Source organism: Nothobranchius furzeri, chromosome 1, assembly GCF_043380555.1.
Source record: "Nothobranchius furzeri strain GRZ-AD chromosome 1, NfurGRZ-RIMD1, whole genome shotgun sequence".
NCBI classification, from domain to species: Eukaryota; Metazoa; Chordata; class Actinopteri; order Cyprinodontiformes; family Nothobranchiidae; genus Nothobranchius; species Nothobranchius furzeri.
The window spans coordinates 84,822,881-84,840,297 of NC_091741.1; the positions used below are offsets into that span (position 1 = coordinate 84,822,881).

At 40.7% G+C, this 17,417-nt stretch overlaps 1 protein-coding gene across 4 annotated transcripts; it reads right to left on the reverse strand.

Moving 5' to 3' along the window:
- Positions 1–454: 454 nt before the first annotated feature.
- rap2c (RAP2C, member of RAS oncogene family) lies at positions 455–3,900 on the reverse strand. 4 transcript variants are annotated; one of them, XM_070550764.1, is made up of 3 exons: positions 2,804–3,900; positions 2,092–2,377; positions 455–1,630 (listed from the first exon to the last, which is right to left on the reverse strand). In XM_070550764.1, exons 1-2 carry the CDS (start codon positions 3,074–3,076, stop codon positions 2,099–2,101), a joined length of 552 nt encoding a protein of 183 aa, XP_070406865.1. In that variant the 5' UTR covers positions 3,077–3,900; the 3' UTR covers positions 455–1,630; positions 2,092–2,098. The 4 variants fall into 4 exon arrangements, with proteins under 4 accessions (XP_070406865.1, XP_070406863.1, XP_070406864.1 ...); XM_070550762.1 differs by having other exon boundaries at positions 2,088–2,377; XM_070550763.1 differs by having other exon boundaries at positions 2,079–2,377.
- Positions 3,901–17,417: the final 13,517 nt, after the last annotated feature.

Below are 17,417 nucleotides of genomic sequence, written 5' to 3' on the forward strand. Positions count from 1 at the left end.
TAAAGAGTCTCCCCAGACTTGTCTTCTGTAGTGATTCATCACTAAACAAATCAGCTGTGTTGATGATCTAAACCATGCAGGAAACGTTCTGGAGCCAGACTGCAGCGCCAGGTATGTCAGCTCATATTTTCTAAGTACCAACAGAGCCAGTCTGAAGTTGAAAGTGTGATATTCTGGCCACAGAAGGCGATAGGGGCTGGGTGGCCTTTCATTAACCCTGTAAAGGGTCATTTTAGCACAAAGAAAATGACTTTTAAAAAAAAGTTGCAAAGTATCCTTTTAAAGACAAAAGAACAAGTCAATCTTTGGCAGAGAATTTTGTTTTTGATCCAATAAGAATTTTTATGACAAAAAGAAATTTTACTTTTCTATCCAGATTCTGAATCTAAAATCAGAAATGACCAGATGGAGCTCATGTATCACTCAAAGATAATACTTTGCATCACACAAACAATAAGTTTCAGCATGTTTATTTTCAAACAATGACAGTCATTTATCTTCAAGAGAAGAAAAAAGTAAAGACAAATGACAACAGGGTGCAAGCGAAATTTTAAGGCTCTGTTAAACTCTCGTCTTAAAAAAGATCCTGAAAACTAACAAAAAAATAAGCAGAAGCTAGTATAAAATGAAGTTTAAAACAAAGCTACCCATGTCCTTTTAATAAATAGCTTAAAGTAATAAAAAAAACTGTTAAATCTGATTAACATCACCAGAACCTTTATCAAACCACATCGCAGCTGGAGTTACAAAGAGAACCCTTCTCCTGAATTTCAAAAGCAACACATATTATGTTGTCAAACACAAACACGGAGTGTTAGCTTACTTTGGTCGTTCCAAGGATCTACAGTCTCCTCGATAAAACCAAAGACGGAAGACCCTTCGTCCACGTGAGCCTTACCTGTTAGGGATTATGACAAAACTCAGGCTATTAAGTGAGAAATGGCTCGATGTCATCACTTCAAGTTTAAATGGTGCACTTTTACCTTTGAGCTTTTCAGGTAAGTTCAGCTGCCTCAGGTCACTTTTAATATATAGATGTTTAACTGTCCTTTTACACTAGTTTTATTTTAGTACTTAACCCACAGTTACACAATCTCAGAAAAAAAATAATCTATCAACATATACTGCTGTGGTCTGTGTCAGTTAGAGGATACTTGGAGTTTCAGAATAAGGTGAGCAGTACACCTGGGCAGCACACTGGTTTGTGTATGCATGGTTAAAAGTCAAAACGCTTCATTAATATGAAATACTTTATCAAATTCCAAATTTCAGACATTATACAAGTAATATTAAAGAATATAGTAATGATTAAAGCAGCTTTAGAAAGGTGCTGCAACCTCACACATCAGTCCTGCTTCAAGAAAACCATCTAAAAATGGATAAAAGAATAAAACCAATAAGACAGAAATTCACAAAGGACTGTTCTTCCAAAGAAGGCGTGTGCCTGACTGCTTCCCGCTTCATCAAAAAGGCTGTTGAGGTTGCAGCAAGAGCATCGTCCAACAGTTACAATATCAAAAATAGGAGTGATGTCTTCTTCTGTCAGTCAGAAACCACTGATCCGGTAGGTTGTTGTCAGACACGAGTCAGGTAGTCCTCAGGTTCTTCTAAATGCTTGCGGTGATCCAAACTTTTTAGATTTTAAAAGAAGAAAAAAAAAATGTTAGTTAATGAAATGAGTTGAAAAGGTCAGTGGAAGCTGGTAACAAAGGCAGCATCTCTACTAGACTGAACTTCCTGTTTTGGAGGCTAAATTCTCTCTCAGGATGTGACTTTTTCCTCTTTCCGCGGATCAGCTGACAACTCTTCTGGGTCTCTTTCCTTCCAGTTCTGAGCTGCTCAGATAGCTGGGTCCTCTACGTTCTGTGATCTTATGATAACAAGCTTACAAACGGTTTGCAGCGCCACCCACTCGTCATTCTCACTTCCAGCCAAATCCCTCCATTTCTTCACGCTGCAAATGAAAACGCCACAGTACCAGTCCATGTGTCACTTCCCCCCCTCAGCCTGTGAAGCATTTTTTTACACAAGCAGCAAGGACATTTCATCACATTTTGTAAAATTAGTCAGGATTCAACTGTGCATACCTACGTCGACCTCACTGCACCACGCAGGCCGTACAGCACTGCTCCTGCTTCTCCGGCAGCGTGGAGTAGTTCATCTGTCGCACGATTTCTGCAAACAGCTCATCCACCATGGTCTTGCTCTTGGCAGAAGTTTCAATGAAGGGGCAGCCCCACTCTTGAGCCAGAGCCCGTCCGTCCGATCCGGCGACCTCTCGCTCAGATTCCAGATCCACTTTGTTGCCGACCAGGATCAACGGCACCTTCTCAAAACGCTTCACTCGTACGATCTGGTCTCGCATCGGCCTGATATCCTGAAAAACACACAAGCACAGACATGTGGGAATGCATAAAAGCTCTAAGGAACAAATTAGTAGTTCAGGCTTTACTAATATAAAGACGAATGTGTTTTCTTGCAATCTTCCACTAATTTTACAGCGAAGCTGTAGGTTAAATGGTTACCAGGACATGCAAAGTGGGGAAAAATAAGAACAAATCAAGTAAAACTAGTGTTCGTTGCTTTGACGGGTTTTTTGACATTTTAGTCTCAAAACATCGTTTTTAACCATTTTATTTGTTGTCATAAGCTGATGAAGAGTGTGAAGCTTCTTTTGAGTTATTATAAGGTCACTACAACAACTCTCACCTAAAGAAACGGGTTTAATTGGACCCTTATGACCAAATAACTCCTGTTGATCTATAAAGTTTCTCTGCACTGTGGAGGTTTCCAGCAGGGCTACCTGGAAGGACTGCTGGTTGACCAGGCTGTAGACCAGGATGAAGCCCTGCCCGTTCTTGATGTACAGGTCCCTCATGGAGGCGAACTGCTCCGTCCCCGCCGTGTCCAGTATCTCCAGCACGGAGGGCGATGAGTCTACCTCGATCTCCTTTCGGTAAAAGTCCTCGATGGTCGGGTCGTACTTCTCGATAAAAGTGCCGGTGACAAACTGGACGGTGAGCGCGGACTTCCCGACGCCACCGCTCCCCAGCACGACAACTTTGTATTCTTTCATTGGGGAGGTGGAGGCTGGCTAACTCGGCAGCTATACTCCCTCCATTAACACCGCACAGGCCTTAAAAATATCTAACAGAACAGCTGGAAACAGTTAGACGGCATGAAACAAGCTCTGCTCATTCACATAACGCCCATTTCTGACACACATCTATGTTTTCTAACTCTTGTTAAATCGCGGTGAAGCTACCTCCAGTCTGGCTAATTTCCAGCCATTCCATTCCGGAGGCTTCGAGCCTTCACATTCGATCTGAAGCACCGCAAGTCGGCTTGGACTCAACGGAGAACTCGCTGTCTGTAGGCAGACAGCGAGTCACCGTGATCCACATTCAACCTCCTCTACAGACACCATACCACCTTCCCCGCTCACACACCAGCCTGCTGGTGTCGCAGCGCTTTCTTGTGTCCGGGTCCGGGCCTGGCTCTGGTTCCGGCCCGGCCCGCGGCCTCGGTAGCCAAGCGTCCTATCAACGCAGGTTCGGTGTTGCAATCCACCAGTCCATTAGCTACAGTTCTTAAGCAGTCCTCGTGTGTGCTGGACTCTGTAGATCAGTTTTTCCAGCATAAAGGAAATCTTTTCTCCACCGACTGATTTCCGGAAGCTGACGGGCTACTTCCGCACCGTCAATGCTTTCAAAATAAAAGCTCTACAAACTGGAATTAGGCCCGAGTATGAAAATAAAAGGAGCCAGCTGTTTTCCATCCATCCATTGTCTGAACCCGCTTGCCCATGCAGGGTCGTGGGGGGACTGGTGCCTATCTCCAGTGGTCAATGGGCAACCAGGCGGGGTACACCCTGGACAGAGTCCATCGCAGGGCAACACACACACACACACACACACACACACACACACACACACACACACACACACACACACACACACCTAAGGACAATTTTTAGACAGACCAATCAACCTAACAGTCATGTGGGAGGTAGCCAGAATACCCGGAGAGAACCCACGCATGCACAGGGAGAACATGCAATCTCCATGCAGAAAGATCCCAGGCCGGGAAGTGTACCTAGGACCTTCTTACTGCAAGGCAATAGATCTAACCACTGAGCCACTGCCTGGAGACAGCTGTTTATTTATTTATTTTTGTTGAATTTGGCCAATGAATGCACCATTCTACACAAGTTAACTGTGAAAATTAGTTTTAATGTTGAGTTATAATAAGAAATCATGATTTTCAGCTTTGTTTGTAAAGTTATCTTTGTAGTGTTGCTGTTTATTTATTTCTGATGATAGTTTTTTTTTTGCCAGGAAAGATTAATCATATCCAGTGTTTTGTGGTATACTCTGATTGGGAAAATGTAATCCTTTCAAACATATCGTGTTTTTCAGCTGATTCTAATGGTTTAACAAAAAATCAAAAACAAAATAAATCTGATCTCAGACAAATCTCTGCTGTAAGGCACATAGGGAGAAAATTTGTAAAAGAATAACCAAAAAATATAAATTACAACATGTGTTGGAGATCACTCTCGCCTTTTGTTTCTTGATTTTTTAATTTGTGATCCTAAGGATTTCCTGCATTTTTTTTTTTTGCCAACGCATGAAAAACAAATCACTAACTGGTTCATCTGTGATGAAATATTTGTACAGAGTCTTTATAATATATGCAGAGTCTCAAAGGTTCAATATAGGGATGCACCGAAACTGATATTGGTATTGGGTCAATATCGATACCAGTATTGGTTTAGATATATCAGTTCCTAGCATTGGTTACCTTTTACCAATACCAATGCAGTTGCCTCAAAGTTGCTTTACTGTAACTTCTCATTTCTGTTTGCCTAATATTTTAGTTTTGTGATCATTTTTATTAATATATTTCATTTTTTATCTACCTCACAGTCTTTTCCTGTTGAAAGCAGAGACGAAAATAAAAACCTGTAATCCAATTCATAGCTTTTTTTTGTGTGGTAGATGTATCAATATCGTATTGGTTTTTAGCAAAACGTTGTATCGGTGCATCCCTAGTTCAATATGTAAGAGTTTAACTGTGAAATAATCACAAAACAGTCTAATGTCTCAATCCTGTTGGAAGTGAATTTATATTGATTTATTGTTTTCCTTCTCAGCCGGCTGGGGGGGGGGGGGGGGGGGGGTCAGTTTTTCTCCTTTAAAAATGGTCAAAGACGGATGTAGTTACTGTTTGAGATCTATGAGCCTGCAAGCTTGTCGATTCTGCATGAGCCAACACTGCAGCTCTGGAATTTGTAACTTGACACTAGCAGGCAAAAAGCTCCAGAGTTGTTCAAAAACTTAAGCCAGAGCGACCCGGAGTGACCCTTAAAAGCCACGGAATCTTTTATCTACAGTAATATTGGGTAAAGAAGGCTAGAGGCTAATGTTGAGCTAACCATGCTAACAGTGAACTAGAAGCAAATAGTGGGCTCTGAAAAAAATCTGAAGCTACTTTTCAATGGTCAACAACATTTTATTACAGTAAAATGTATTTATGTACTTATGAACGTATTGTGTACGACGCATCTTCGCTTGTCATCTAGAATCTTCTGGTGCAGATCCATAACTGGCAACGGCCATGACATTAAAAGAATGGTAGGTAGAAAGTCACTCATTTGTTTTGAAAATAGGCAGCAGTACCCACATGTGACCACAGGATGTCAGTATATTAACCCTCTGATGCATGAATTATGAGATCTTCAACCATGATTTTTTAAACAATTTTTTTCATTCATCTTTAGGTGTGAATGAAACAAATTTCAACAAATATTTTTTGTGACATTTTGTTAATTTACAAATACTTTATTACATGTCCACCTCAGTGGACAGCGTGCATTCTGAACATGAAATATGGTGGCTTGCCTTACTGAAGTCCAAAGGGAGGGGCTCACATGCAATAAAGTCTTCAACAGCTGTGCTTAATAGCAAAAATAAATAAATAACAATTTTGAGTACCTGTCCACTGTAGTGACCATTATGCATCAAAGGGTTAAAAAAAATCCCTTGTCACCCTCCAAGGGTGGTCTCATCCTTCCAAGCTCGGGTCCTCTACCAGAGGCATGGGAGCTTGAGGGTTCTGCAGTATCTTAGCTGTTCCTAGAGCTGCACTTTCCTGGACTGAGACGTCTGATGCATTTCTTTGCTTTAGCCACTCCTACAGTTTGGGGTGCCCAGATGACCACAGGCACCACCGATGTCTTCACTCTCAGGCTTTCTCAAGTTCTTCTTTGAGGCTCTGGTACTTCTCTAGTTTCTCATGTTCCTTTTTCCTGATGTTACCATCACTTGGTATTGCTACATCAACCACAGCAGCTGTCCTCTGTCCACCACCACAATGTCCGGTTAGTTTGCCATCCCTATTTTGTCAGTCTGGATCTGAAAGTCCCACATGTGCTCGGCTCTTTCCTTCTCAACCATATTAGGGGGTGTCACCCACTTTGACCTTGGGGCTTCTAGTCCATACTCTGCACAGATGTTCCTGTACACGATGCCAGACACTTGGTTGTGGCGTTCCATGTATGCTTTCCCTGCCAGCAGGGAAGCATTTTTATAAAGTCTTTGGTATGACTCGGACTCGACCAGGAATTGAACTCCCATCTCACAGTCGGACACTACCACTAGGCCATTGAGCTGGAGCAGTTATGTGGTGGATTGTCTCAGAGGCCTCTTTGCATGGCCTACACCAGGGCTTTTCAGTTCTGGGCCTTGAGGGCACATTTTTTTTAACCATGCTTCAACACACCTGCATTTAGTAGGTGAGGCTAGTAGGCGAAGAAGGTACGTCAGTGCTTTAAATCGTGGTGGTGTGGATCAGTGAGTCGATGTCTTGCTTGCTCTTGGTGTACAGCTTTATGCCATCCATGAAGAGGAGGTGGTTAGCACCTTGCCTGCACCCGTCCCCCCTCTCTATTGTCCACTCCTTGTTCCCTCCTCTCCATGACTGATGTCAATTTGTTGTTGTTACTATTGTTGTTAGCCTCAAGGGCAAAATGTCGATTATCACTTGTAAGTCGCTTTGGACAAAAGCGTCTGCTAAATACATAAACATAAACAGGTGGTTGATTGTGGTTCCACTCTTGAGTCAGTATTCATAGTCAGTCTTGTTGATTATTTGGCTGAGGGGGTTGTTTTAATATTTTGTACTGCTGTCCTTTAATGCATTATAAGCTGCAGTGTGCTAAATCTGTCACCTTTATGAATGAATCAATGAAATATGTAACACATAACAAAGCTACAGTGGGATGCAAAAGTTTGGGCAGCCTTGTTAATCTTCATGATTGTTCTGTATAAATCGTTGTTTGTTACGATAAACATTTTCAGTTAAATATTTCATATAGGAGACACACAGTGATATTTGAGAAGTGAAACAAAGTTTATAGGATTTACATTAACAGAAGTGAAGAATGGTGAGAACATTCAGAGTCAACCCACAGACCAGCACCAAACATGGAGTCACTGTGCATCGTTCAACTATTCTGCACACTTTACACAAGAAGATGCTGTATGTGACAGTGATGCAGAGGAAGCCTTTTCTCCACCCACAGCACAAACGGCTGCTTGAGGTTTGCTAAAGCACATTTGGACAAGCCAGCTTCATTATAGAATAAGGTGCTGATGAAACTAAAACTGAGTTAGTTGGGCACAAGTGGCGTTATGCATGGAGGAAAAACAACACAGCATTCCAAGAAAAACACCTGCTACCTACAGTAAAACATGGTGGTGGTTGATCATGCTGTGGGCTGTGTGGCCAGTGCAGGGACTGGGGATCTTGTTAAAGTTGAGGAACGCATGGATTCCACTCAATATCTGCAGATTCTGGAGACCAATGTCCAGGAATCAGTGACACGGCTAAAGCTGCACCGGGGCTGGATCTTTCAACAAGACAACAACCCTAAACACTGCTCAGAATCTACTAAGGCCTTCATGCAGAGGAACAGGTAGAACGTTCTGGAACGGCCATCTCAGTCCCCAGACCTGAACATCATTGGACATCTGTGGTGTGAGTTACCCCGGGTTTCCACGGGAGCCGTCAGCAGCACGTTACTGCAGCAGCACGTCTTGCTCGCGTAAGCTGCTGCTTGGCCCTTCCCACGAGACGCGAAGCAGCAGGGGAGCAGCTGTCACCGACCGAGCACGAAGTCACACGAGTGACTTCGTCAGTAAACACAATAACAAGCAGGAGAAAACTACAACATGGTTTGTGTTTTATGTTCTGTCCGTTTTATAATCGCCAATACGGAGGCTGAAAAACAAAGGAGACCGCTAGCTAGGTGATAACTTCTCACGGGGACGCACAGTTAGTAACCTTTTTTTAAAAGTAAAGCAACCGGAAGGCAGCACGTTCTTTATTATGAAAATCTCTGTAGCTTCTCTCCATTTCCGCGTCCGATTTCCTGTCTTTCCTTCCCCAGAAATGTCGAACTTGACCCGTTTCAGAGGCGTCGCGCGTATAAATAGAACCGGCGCGTAAAGGCCGCGACATGCTGATCCTGAGACGCGGCCGACTCGCGCTGCTGACGGCTGCCGACGGCTCCAGTGGAAAAGGTTCTGTTGACCACAGCGGTTCCTATCAGCAGCTATGACGTGCTGCTGCAGTAACGTGCTGCTGACGGCTCCCGTGGAAAGCCGGGGTTAGAGAGCTGCAGAAGCCATCAGACCTGAATGAACTAGAGATGTTTTGTAAAGAATGGTCCAGAATAACTTCAGCCAGAATCCAGACTCACTGGAAGCTATAGGAAGCATTTAGAGGCGGTTATTTCTGCAGGAGGAGGATCTACTAAATATTGAGTCAATTTATTTTTTGTGGTGCCCAAATTTATGCACCTGCCTCATATGTTTAAACAATTATTGCACACTATCTGTAAATCCTATAAACTTTTTTTTCACTTCTCAAATATTACTTTGTGTGTCCCCTATATGATATATTTACCTGAAAAATTTTATTGTAGGGTTAATCTTCATGATTTTCCTGTATAAATCAATACAATTTTATTGTAACAACCATCGATTTATACAGGAAAATCATGAAGATTAACTAGGGTGCCTAAATTTTCACATCGCATTGTAAACTAAAGCTGAAAGGAAGTAAAACTCACTGATTGTTTTCTAAATGGCCCCGGATTTTGACAGCATAGCCTATGTGGATTTGTCTCTTTTTATATTTGCTGACAAGTTTCTTCTGACTCGTCTGAGTGATGCATCACAGTTTCTGACTGCAGCATCATGAGTTTTCAACAGAGAGCCCATGTGCTTTCTGGCTCAGGCCATGGTGGAGATCACATCCTGTATGCACTTCCTGGTATAATCCAGAGTTCTGGCTCAACCTTTCTTGCATGTTGATGCAATACCTGAATAATTTAGTATTTTTAGTACAAGTTTCTTAATTCAAATGTCTAAATGTGTCAAAAGTAACCTTGGTACAATAGATATGGCACATTTTCTATCTCACCCATCACTTTTAACCTTCAATATCAGATGTCTGATATGTAAAACATTTGGCAAATGTCAGCTTTGCAAGTAAAAAAAACATCCATGTAACATTAGCATGGTTAAAATTAACAAGTTTGCCAAAAAGTTAAATAAAACACAACACCAAGATCAAACATGTGTTTTATTTAGTGTCAAACAGAAGTAGCAGAACTCATCATAGGCACATGGATCTTTAACAGCTATACAATGCAAAATAAAAGTAGCACAGCAGAAAGCTGGGTGTAACAAAAGTTGCTTAGGAAAAGGCGTCCAAGAGGGTTAGCGATTAAAGTTTGTCTTATGGCTTAGTCCTGAACAGTCTTTGGGCCTTTTCCTGTTCCTTGGGCTGCCATTCATCATGTGATTGTTGAACCCAATGGAAAAAAAAAACAGTTTTTAAATAAAACCCAAATTTCCTTTTGTTTACTCAATTTAAACATTGAACAAAAAGTAGCAAGATGAAGGCACAATTACAGCTGAAAATAACAGATGATTCACTCATTTGGGGGCATATTGAGCCTTTTCTGCTCATTGAGACAACAGGGATGAAGGAAGCTGCTGAGTCATGGTAAAGAAGCTTTGGGCCATTTGAGTACATGTCGATCAGAGCCCCTCAAAAATCAAAGAGCTGTGTGACTCAATCAAACTGCCACAAAGGCCAGAGCCATGGCAACAGCTGAGAAGCATAGCATAGTTTATTTATATAGCACATTTAAAACGCAGCATGGGAGCTGCCCAAAGTGCTGCACAGGCTAAAACAAAACACAACCCTTCGAAAGAACTAAAACAGAGGATAAAAATCCCAATCAAAAGCAGATAAAACATGATGAATACTAAGAACACATTAAAACAATGATACAATAAAACACTAAAACGAGTCACTGTCTAAAAGCCAAAGCGTAAGAGTGGGTCTTTAAACGAGATTTAAAAACCGCCAGAGAGAATCCTGTCATCTTCTGCTGGGACCGATCTGTGTAGAAATGTTGCTACAAGATCAAAACTAAAAAAACTATGCTAATAAATTGTTTCAACTATAACTCTAAAGAATTATTAGAAATAAGGAGCAAAAGTTTAAAATGCTGTGGAGGAATCTAGCATGCACATTCAGGTCTGATTTGACTTCTGCTTCTTTCAGCCTGCAGGTGGGGTACCTCTGTGCTTTTATTTTGGTAATTTATGAGGATTTATCAGACAAAGTCAGCACTGGTTTATTAAATCTGTTTTAATCCACCACTTTATATGTCTGTGTCTTCATCTAACAATAAATGAAACTTAACTTAAAAAAATGTCAAAAGCAATCTAAGCAAAGTGTCCTCATTAACACAAAAACATGAGAACAGATACCAGCAAGCAATCTTTCCACATGGTGATTAAACAGCTGACATGTCAACAATACAGTGTTTTTTTTCCAATCATCTCTTTTATCTGTTTATTCAAAATAAATTTAGAGTATTTTAACATATTTTATGTACATAAGTGCAAACAAGGTGAAGGTTACACATTCGTATACACCTCAGCCAGGACTGACATCACCCAGCACAGCTGGGTTCTGAGATGGACCGCAACTTTGGGCCCAAAACTGAAACAGGTTTCTGTTCTGCAGGAGAACTAGTCTGACTTAAGAGGAAACAAAGACGATGTTTCAGTTCATGCAAAAGCCTCTCTACCTCACTGACTGTCAAGTATTAACTTCAAGAACCCTGTCTTTGCATTAAGAACACAATTAACGGGGTGTTTTTCCATTTATGGTCAGCCAAACAAAAAAATAACAAAACATTTGACCCAACCCACGAGGTTCTGAAGATTCTCTCGTAAAATATCCACTCATGATGTTTTAATGAGAAATAATCAGACATTCCCCTTTTTAAATAAGTTACTGTGATGTTTGTGTTTAGGAGAAAGAAATTATGCAATGATAATAGAAAGGTAGACATGTTGTAATGCTGTCATAGCAGCAATTACCATTAACAACCCAGATGTGTATAATTAGTTTCTGTTGGTCTAGAGACAAACTAATAAATATAATTTGTTTTTATTTATCTTCATGCCTTGTTTTAATGTCTAAAAACAGTTTATTACGATAATGTCGTTTTTCATAGCTACCACATCTATACACTGTTTCAGAAATAAGGCCTATATTATATTCTCAGGACGGAATAAATGTGAACATGCTAAATAATGAGAACACGACTATCACAGTTGGTTCTACATAAATATAAACAGGCCTAAATAAATAACAACTTTAACAGTATGAGGGGGGAAGTAAGCCACAAAATAGACCATGCCACAATCTTTTTAAAAGCATTTAGGTAGATTAATCTAATTACTTTATTGGCCTCAAGGAATGCAGATTAATATCATCCCCACTGGGCAGAAGTCAAACAGAGTAATCCATCAGATGTCAGAGGGGTTAAAGGAGCGGGTCTCATCTTTCACACCAGTAAAGCCCATTTTTATCGGAACATCACAGTCTTTATAATGGGATAGTTTATTTATAAATTTAACAGGCATTCATACAGGTTTCTAATTAAACTGAAGCACTTTTGAACCAGACTACAAAAAGCATCTTGTCTTTGAGACATTTTAGTGTTTTGTTAAAACTTCAATCCTCAAAGGCCTAAAGTATCAAATTAAAATGCCGGTTGCCTAGCAACAGTGCCAAAAATAGATCCGCTGTTCTCAGATGTGTCTTGTTTCTGCAAAATTATTGTTCAGTGTGGTGATAAAGTTGTACTTTTGTATTATTTAACTAATTTCTCCTCTGTTCCAGAGAGAGGGTGAATAGGAAAGAGGGAAATCAGTGGATCCTGAGGAAGGCGGAATAGGTAGGGAGAGCAGAATAAAGAGAGAGTGGTGAAGAAGGTCATACAAAAGCCAGCTTGAACAAGTGAGTCTTCAGCTGCTTTTTGAAGGAGACCACTGAGTCCACTGATCTCAGGCTCAGGGGGAGAGAGGTCCAGAGTCTGGGGACCACAGCAGTAAATGATCTGTCTCCTTTGGTCTTTAGCCTGGTGCTGCACAACAAGTAGGCTTTGATCACTGGACCTCAGGGACCTGTTGGGGGTGTAGGGACTAAGAAGATCACCAATGTAAGATGGTGCTTGTCCATGTAAGGCCCTATAGACCAGAACCAGGATCTTGAAATGAACCCTGAAGTTGTGAAGCTGGAGGAGAAGCGGGGTGATGTGGGTGTGTTTGGAGGACTTGGTCAGAAGCCGAGCACAGGCATTCTGAACCACCTGTAGACGGTTCAGGGAGGTTCTGCTCAGACACGTGAAGAGAGTTACAGTAGTCTAAGCGTGAGGAGATGAAGGTGTGGAGAACTGTCTCAAGTTCAGAGCGGGACAGAATGGGACTCAGCTTAGCCATGTTCATGAGATGGAAAAAGGAAGAGCGAACAAGAGAACTGACATGAGAATCCAGGGTGAGAGCTGGGTCAAAGGTCACGCCAAGATTCCTGACGGAAGGTTTGGTGTGAGAAGCAAGCTGACCAAGAGAGTCTCTGACTTTGGGAACCAGCTTGTCTGGGGCACAGATGAGGATCTCAGTCTTATCTTCATTCAGCTGAAGAAAGCTCCCAGCCATCCAGGTTTTGATAGAGTCTAAGCAGGTGTGTAACAGCTGCAGCTTTAGGAACGTAAATATACATTTAAATATAATTCTGCAGAAGCACCAGACTGCCCGCACAATTGCCTGACTTTAAATTGGCTTTAAAGAGGTAAATCGGCTGATGCTGATATGTAAAAAAAAAATAAAAAAAATCGGCTCAATATATTGGTCAACCGATAAATCGGTCCATCCCTAATTTCTACTGATTTATATTATTGAGCACTAGTACTCGCTAGCATCATAGCTGGAGGCTTGTCCCTTTATTTTTGATTATTTCTCAGTTAGGGCTTATTTTACAAGTTGTTGGGCAAAAAAATAAATAAAAAAACTCAAAAATGCAAACAAATCTCTACTATTTTTTCCCCCCAAAATTGTTTTCAGTTTCAACAAGCGGAGTAAAAATTAATTATCGCACCGTAACATTGTAAAGATCTGAGTGTTTGTGCACACATGTATGTTAGTATTTCTGACACGTGAGTTTAGCAGAGTCACAGACTTTAGCAGAGTCTACAGACAGAAATTAAACTGTTTAGGCCTAAATGAATCAGTCTGCAGACATAAAGTTTAGAGGGGAGTGCATTCCTCCTACTGATAAAGGGTTTTCAGGTCCACCTGCTTCAACTGGTCTATAAACAATTCTCCACGTACCTAAACGGTGTACATTTATACCTATAAGGGTACATTTCTGGTCTAATTCTTCTCAAAGTGAAAAATATTTCTATAAGTAGTCACACCAACTATTGACATTAAATAGAAATCTATATAACAACACACACACCTTTATACATCTTAGCACAGTATCATCATGGTACTCTGAAGGTTTTTGTACAGTGAGTTATTACATTTCAGCATGCCTGTCTTTCAGAGGGGCATGTGTGGTTTTTGCATTAGATACATTCACAAAATATTAACATCATTAAAAGAGAGTAATGTTGAGTGGAATATGCTGGAATATCTGCAGCATTTTAAAACAATAAAATCCATCTTCTCGGTGTACACACTTGGGACACACACCCCACAGGATTATTTATATTCTAAATCAACAATAAGACAGCACAGCTGCCTCTGAGAAACATTTTTTATTACCTTGATGAGGAACTAAATGAAAGATGGATCTTTGAGCATCAGTATTTACAGTGTGATGACAGTGGTGGTTTAAGGAGACTTGAAAGAGGCACATTTGAATTTGGATTAAAGTGATTTCAGCCCAGTTTTCAGACTTCAGTTCTACACAAACAAAGCAGTTCCTTGTTAGAAGTTTGGATTCCTCTCTTTTTTTAACTTTCTGGACACAACAGCTGTTACTTCATTATTCAAAGTCAGATGACTTCTGACAAAAACAATGCAGCAGTAGAAAAGATGACGCATAAAAACTTCAGACAGGACATTTTCAAGTTCTCAGATTTCTCCCTGAAGAGCCGTTCAACATGAATCTTGTATCGTTTCCTTACTCAGCCTGAATAAAGATGTCATTTTTGTTTAAAAACTGATCTCTGTTTGAGATTAAAAAGTATTTAGAGGAATTGTTGAAGTATTGCAATAAATGGAAAATCTTCTTGCATATCCGGCATACTTTAGGCACAACATTAGGAAATGAATCCAGAAAAAAGTGGAGCCAGTTTTAAATGTTTGTAATTCAAGAAAATGATTCAGGAATATAGTTTAGTTTTCAGATCATTTAAAGAGCAAGTCACCCCCAACCTTTCTTACTTTATAAACTTGAATGCGCGTCTATTGGGCACTGGAGAGCGTAACAGCGTCACTGCCATATTGGGTGGGTTCCTCACTCTCAAACTGGAGTCAACACAGGGTGGGTAACGATGCAGTTTTCTGTGCAGCCTACGGTTGCAACAACTGGTGCATCATTGGAAACAGATCACGTAGGATTATTATTAACTTTTTTAGCCTACCTGTTGGGGTTTTATATTTTAATGTCATTTGTTTAATTTAATTATTTTTATATTTTAACCATCTTGTCATGTCACATGTCTGATTTAGCGAAAGAGCAGAATAAAAAGTATTTTTTTTAAATTGGGTAAACACTTTCCTCAGTAGAAATAAATGCAATGGGCCAAATGGGAACCCATCCGAGATGGCGGCTTGCTATTACACCAGCTCCAATAAGTAGCACCAGTCCATGGGGTGTCTTATGTATAGGGAGCCTAAGTCTCCTCCCTTTATGGTCGGCTCATGGGTCCCTGGAAGAACGAAAAAATGAACACAAGTCAACGAGGCTAAAAACGCTGTTTTCTAATCCGCATTGCCTTACGTCCTGGATCACACATATGTTGTACTGCAATTTCAATGAAAAGTAATGATGGGTGTTTCAACTATGCCAGCCACGTACTTTGAGATTTATCAGCTTGTAAAAGTTTGTAATTAGCATGACTACACACCAGAAATTGGCACGTTGCATATGTGACATCACCACATAATCTCCTCTCCCCTAGCATAGCTGCTATTCTTAACAAATGACCAGATTTATGGAGGTCCTTTCCTCCTGTGGGAAGTTTGCTGAATTTACAGCCATTTTTCCTCAGTTTTCTCCATGTCTGGTTTGATGACGTCACTTTCGTGATGCGCATTTGTAGTCCTGGACTTATTTTCACACGAAACCTAAAATAGAGTTTCTCCCTGTTTGAAAATAAGTGAGTTATTGGTATCAAAATGCTTCTTTAACCCTCCCACTGTCTTTATGGGTGACCCCGCGAGGAAAGTTGACCATTGAGCAGGATTGATGGTTTATTCCTTGAGGTCCGTGTGGCAGGGGTGAGGTGGTGCTCACTCCTCACCCCTGCCACATGGACCCAAGGGATAGACCATCAGCCCTGCTCAATGGTTAACTTTCCTCACAGGGTCACACCCATTAGGACAGTGGGAGGGTTAAAATTCACGAACATCATATGTGAAATCCATGGCACAAAACAGTGGGATTATAAAATACACACTGCGCCTGCACCTGCTTGAAAAATGAGCTGAAAGGAGGTGTGGCCGGGTGAATCGGGAGAGCAGCGCTGGGATGGTGACTGACCCCATTCGCCAGTAGGGTTCCTGTCTACCTTGACAAGAGGAAAGACAGGAGGAAGCTTTCTTTGAAGGAGGCGAGCTGCCCTGAGCCTTATTGTTTAGTATCAGCTTGTGAGTGGCCCGAGCCAGCTAGAAGCATTGCCAAGACTCTGCTGCAGTCCAGTTCAGTGAAGCAGAGTAATGCAGGCAAGGTCACAAGGAACCAATGGCTGATTCAAATTCAATGTAGTGCATTTTTTTTTATCACAACATGCCCTATAGGTTAAAAAAAAAAATTGTAAGTCGCTTTGGGAAAAAGCGTCTGCTAAGCACATAAACAACATAAACAACAACAAGTCTAACCTGAAGAGGGCACAATAATGAAGGATTTAGGTTGATTTTTTAAAATTATTTTTAATAGGAATGGGACTGCAGCGCCAGGTATGTCATCTGAATTTATTTTTCTAAGTCCCAACAGACCAGACTGGTACTCTGAAGTTGCAAGTGGAATATTCTGGCCACAGGGGGCGATAGTGGCTGGGGGGCCTTTCGTTAACCCTGTAAAGGGTCATTTTAGTGCATACTGGTTCAAGGAAATTATTTAAATATATGGAAAAATTAGAAAGTATCTCTTTAAATAAGATGCATCAAAAGGCCCAAAAAATACTACACATGTCTACTGCACTATTAGACACTCATTTATGCAGTTTATCAGCAAAATTTTTTATTTGAGGTTGACTTGCTCTTTAAGGTGTATTGAAGATTTGAAAAGAATGTATCAACAAACTCTATTTGAACAATTACCCATCACAAACCAAAGAAGAATTACATCCCTGCTCAAACTCATTACTTTTAGTACCTGAGCAGTTTCTGAAGACACAAACTGTCACATGAAGAAAACGGCTCCAACTGCTTTAAGGCAGTTTGCTTGTTTAATCATCGTTTCTCAAAATAAAAATAAGAACCACCACCTTAACAAACAAGCCCACATTCATCCCCTTGAACTAAAAGTGAATACATCCCTGTTATAACACGCTACGACCCAGAAATAAACAAGGAAAAACTGATTTCCATCCTCCTACATTACCACAACACAAGAAATACAATTTGATAACGTATTCCTTCATTAAAAGCTATTCGTGAATCCATTAGAAACCTATAATCAGTAAAACCTTTAATTGCAAATAACATGCCCACATTTTTCTGTTAAATAATCTTGGAAAACAAGCTTACTCTTTTTGAAGGAAAAGAAACAGAAAGGCACAAACAAATGAACTTCCTGATACATCATCA

Excerpts from the sequence above, each read along its gene's own strand:
- rap2c (XM_070550764.1), bottom strand. The coding sequence starts at position 3,076 with ATGAAAGAATACAAAGTTGTCGTGCTGGGGAGCGGTGGCGTCGGGAAG. Across the intron at positions 2,378-2,803 it reads TCAACCAGCAGTCCTTCCAG|GATATCAGGCCGATGCGAGA; the intron begins GTAGCCCTGCTG and ends TGTGTTTTTCAG.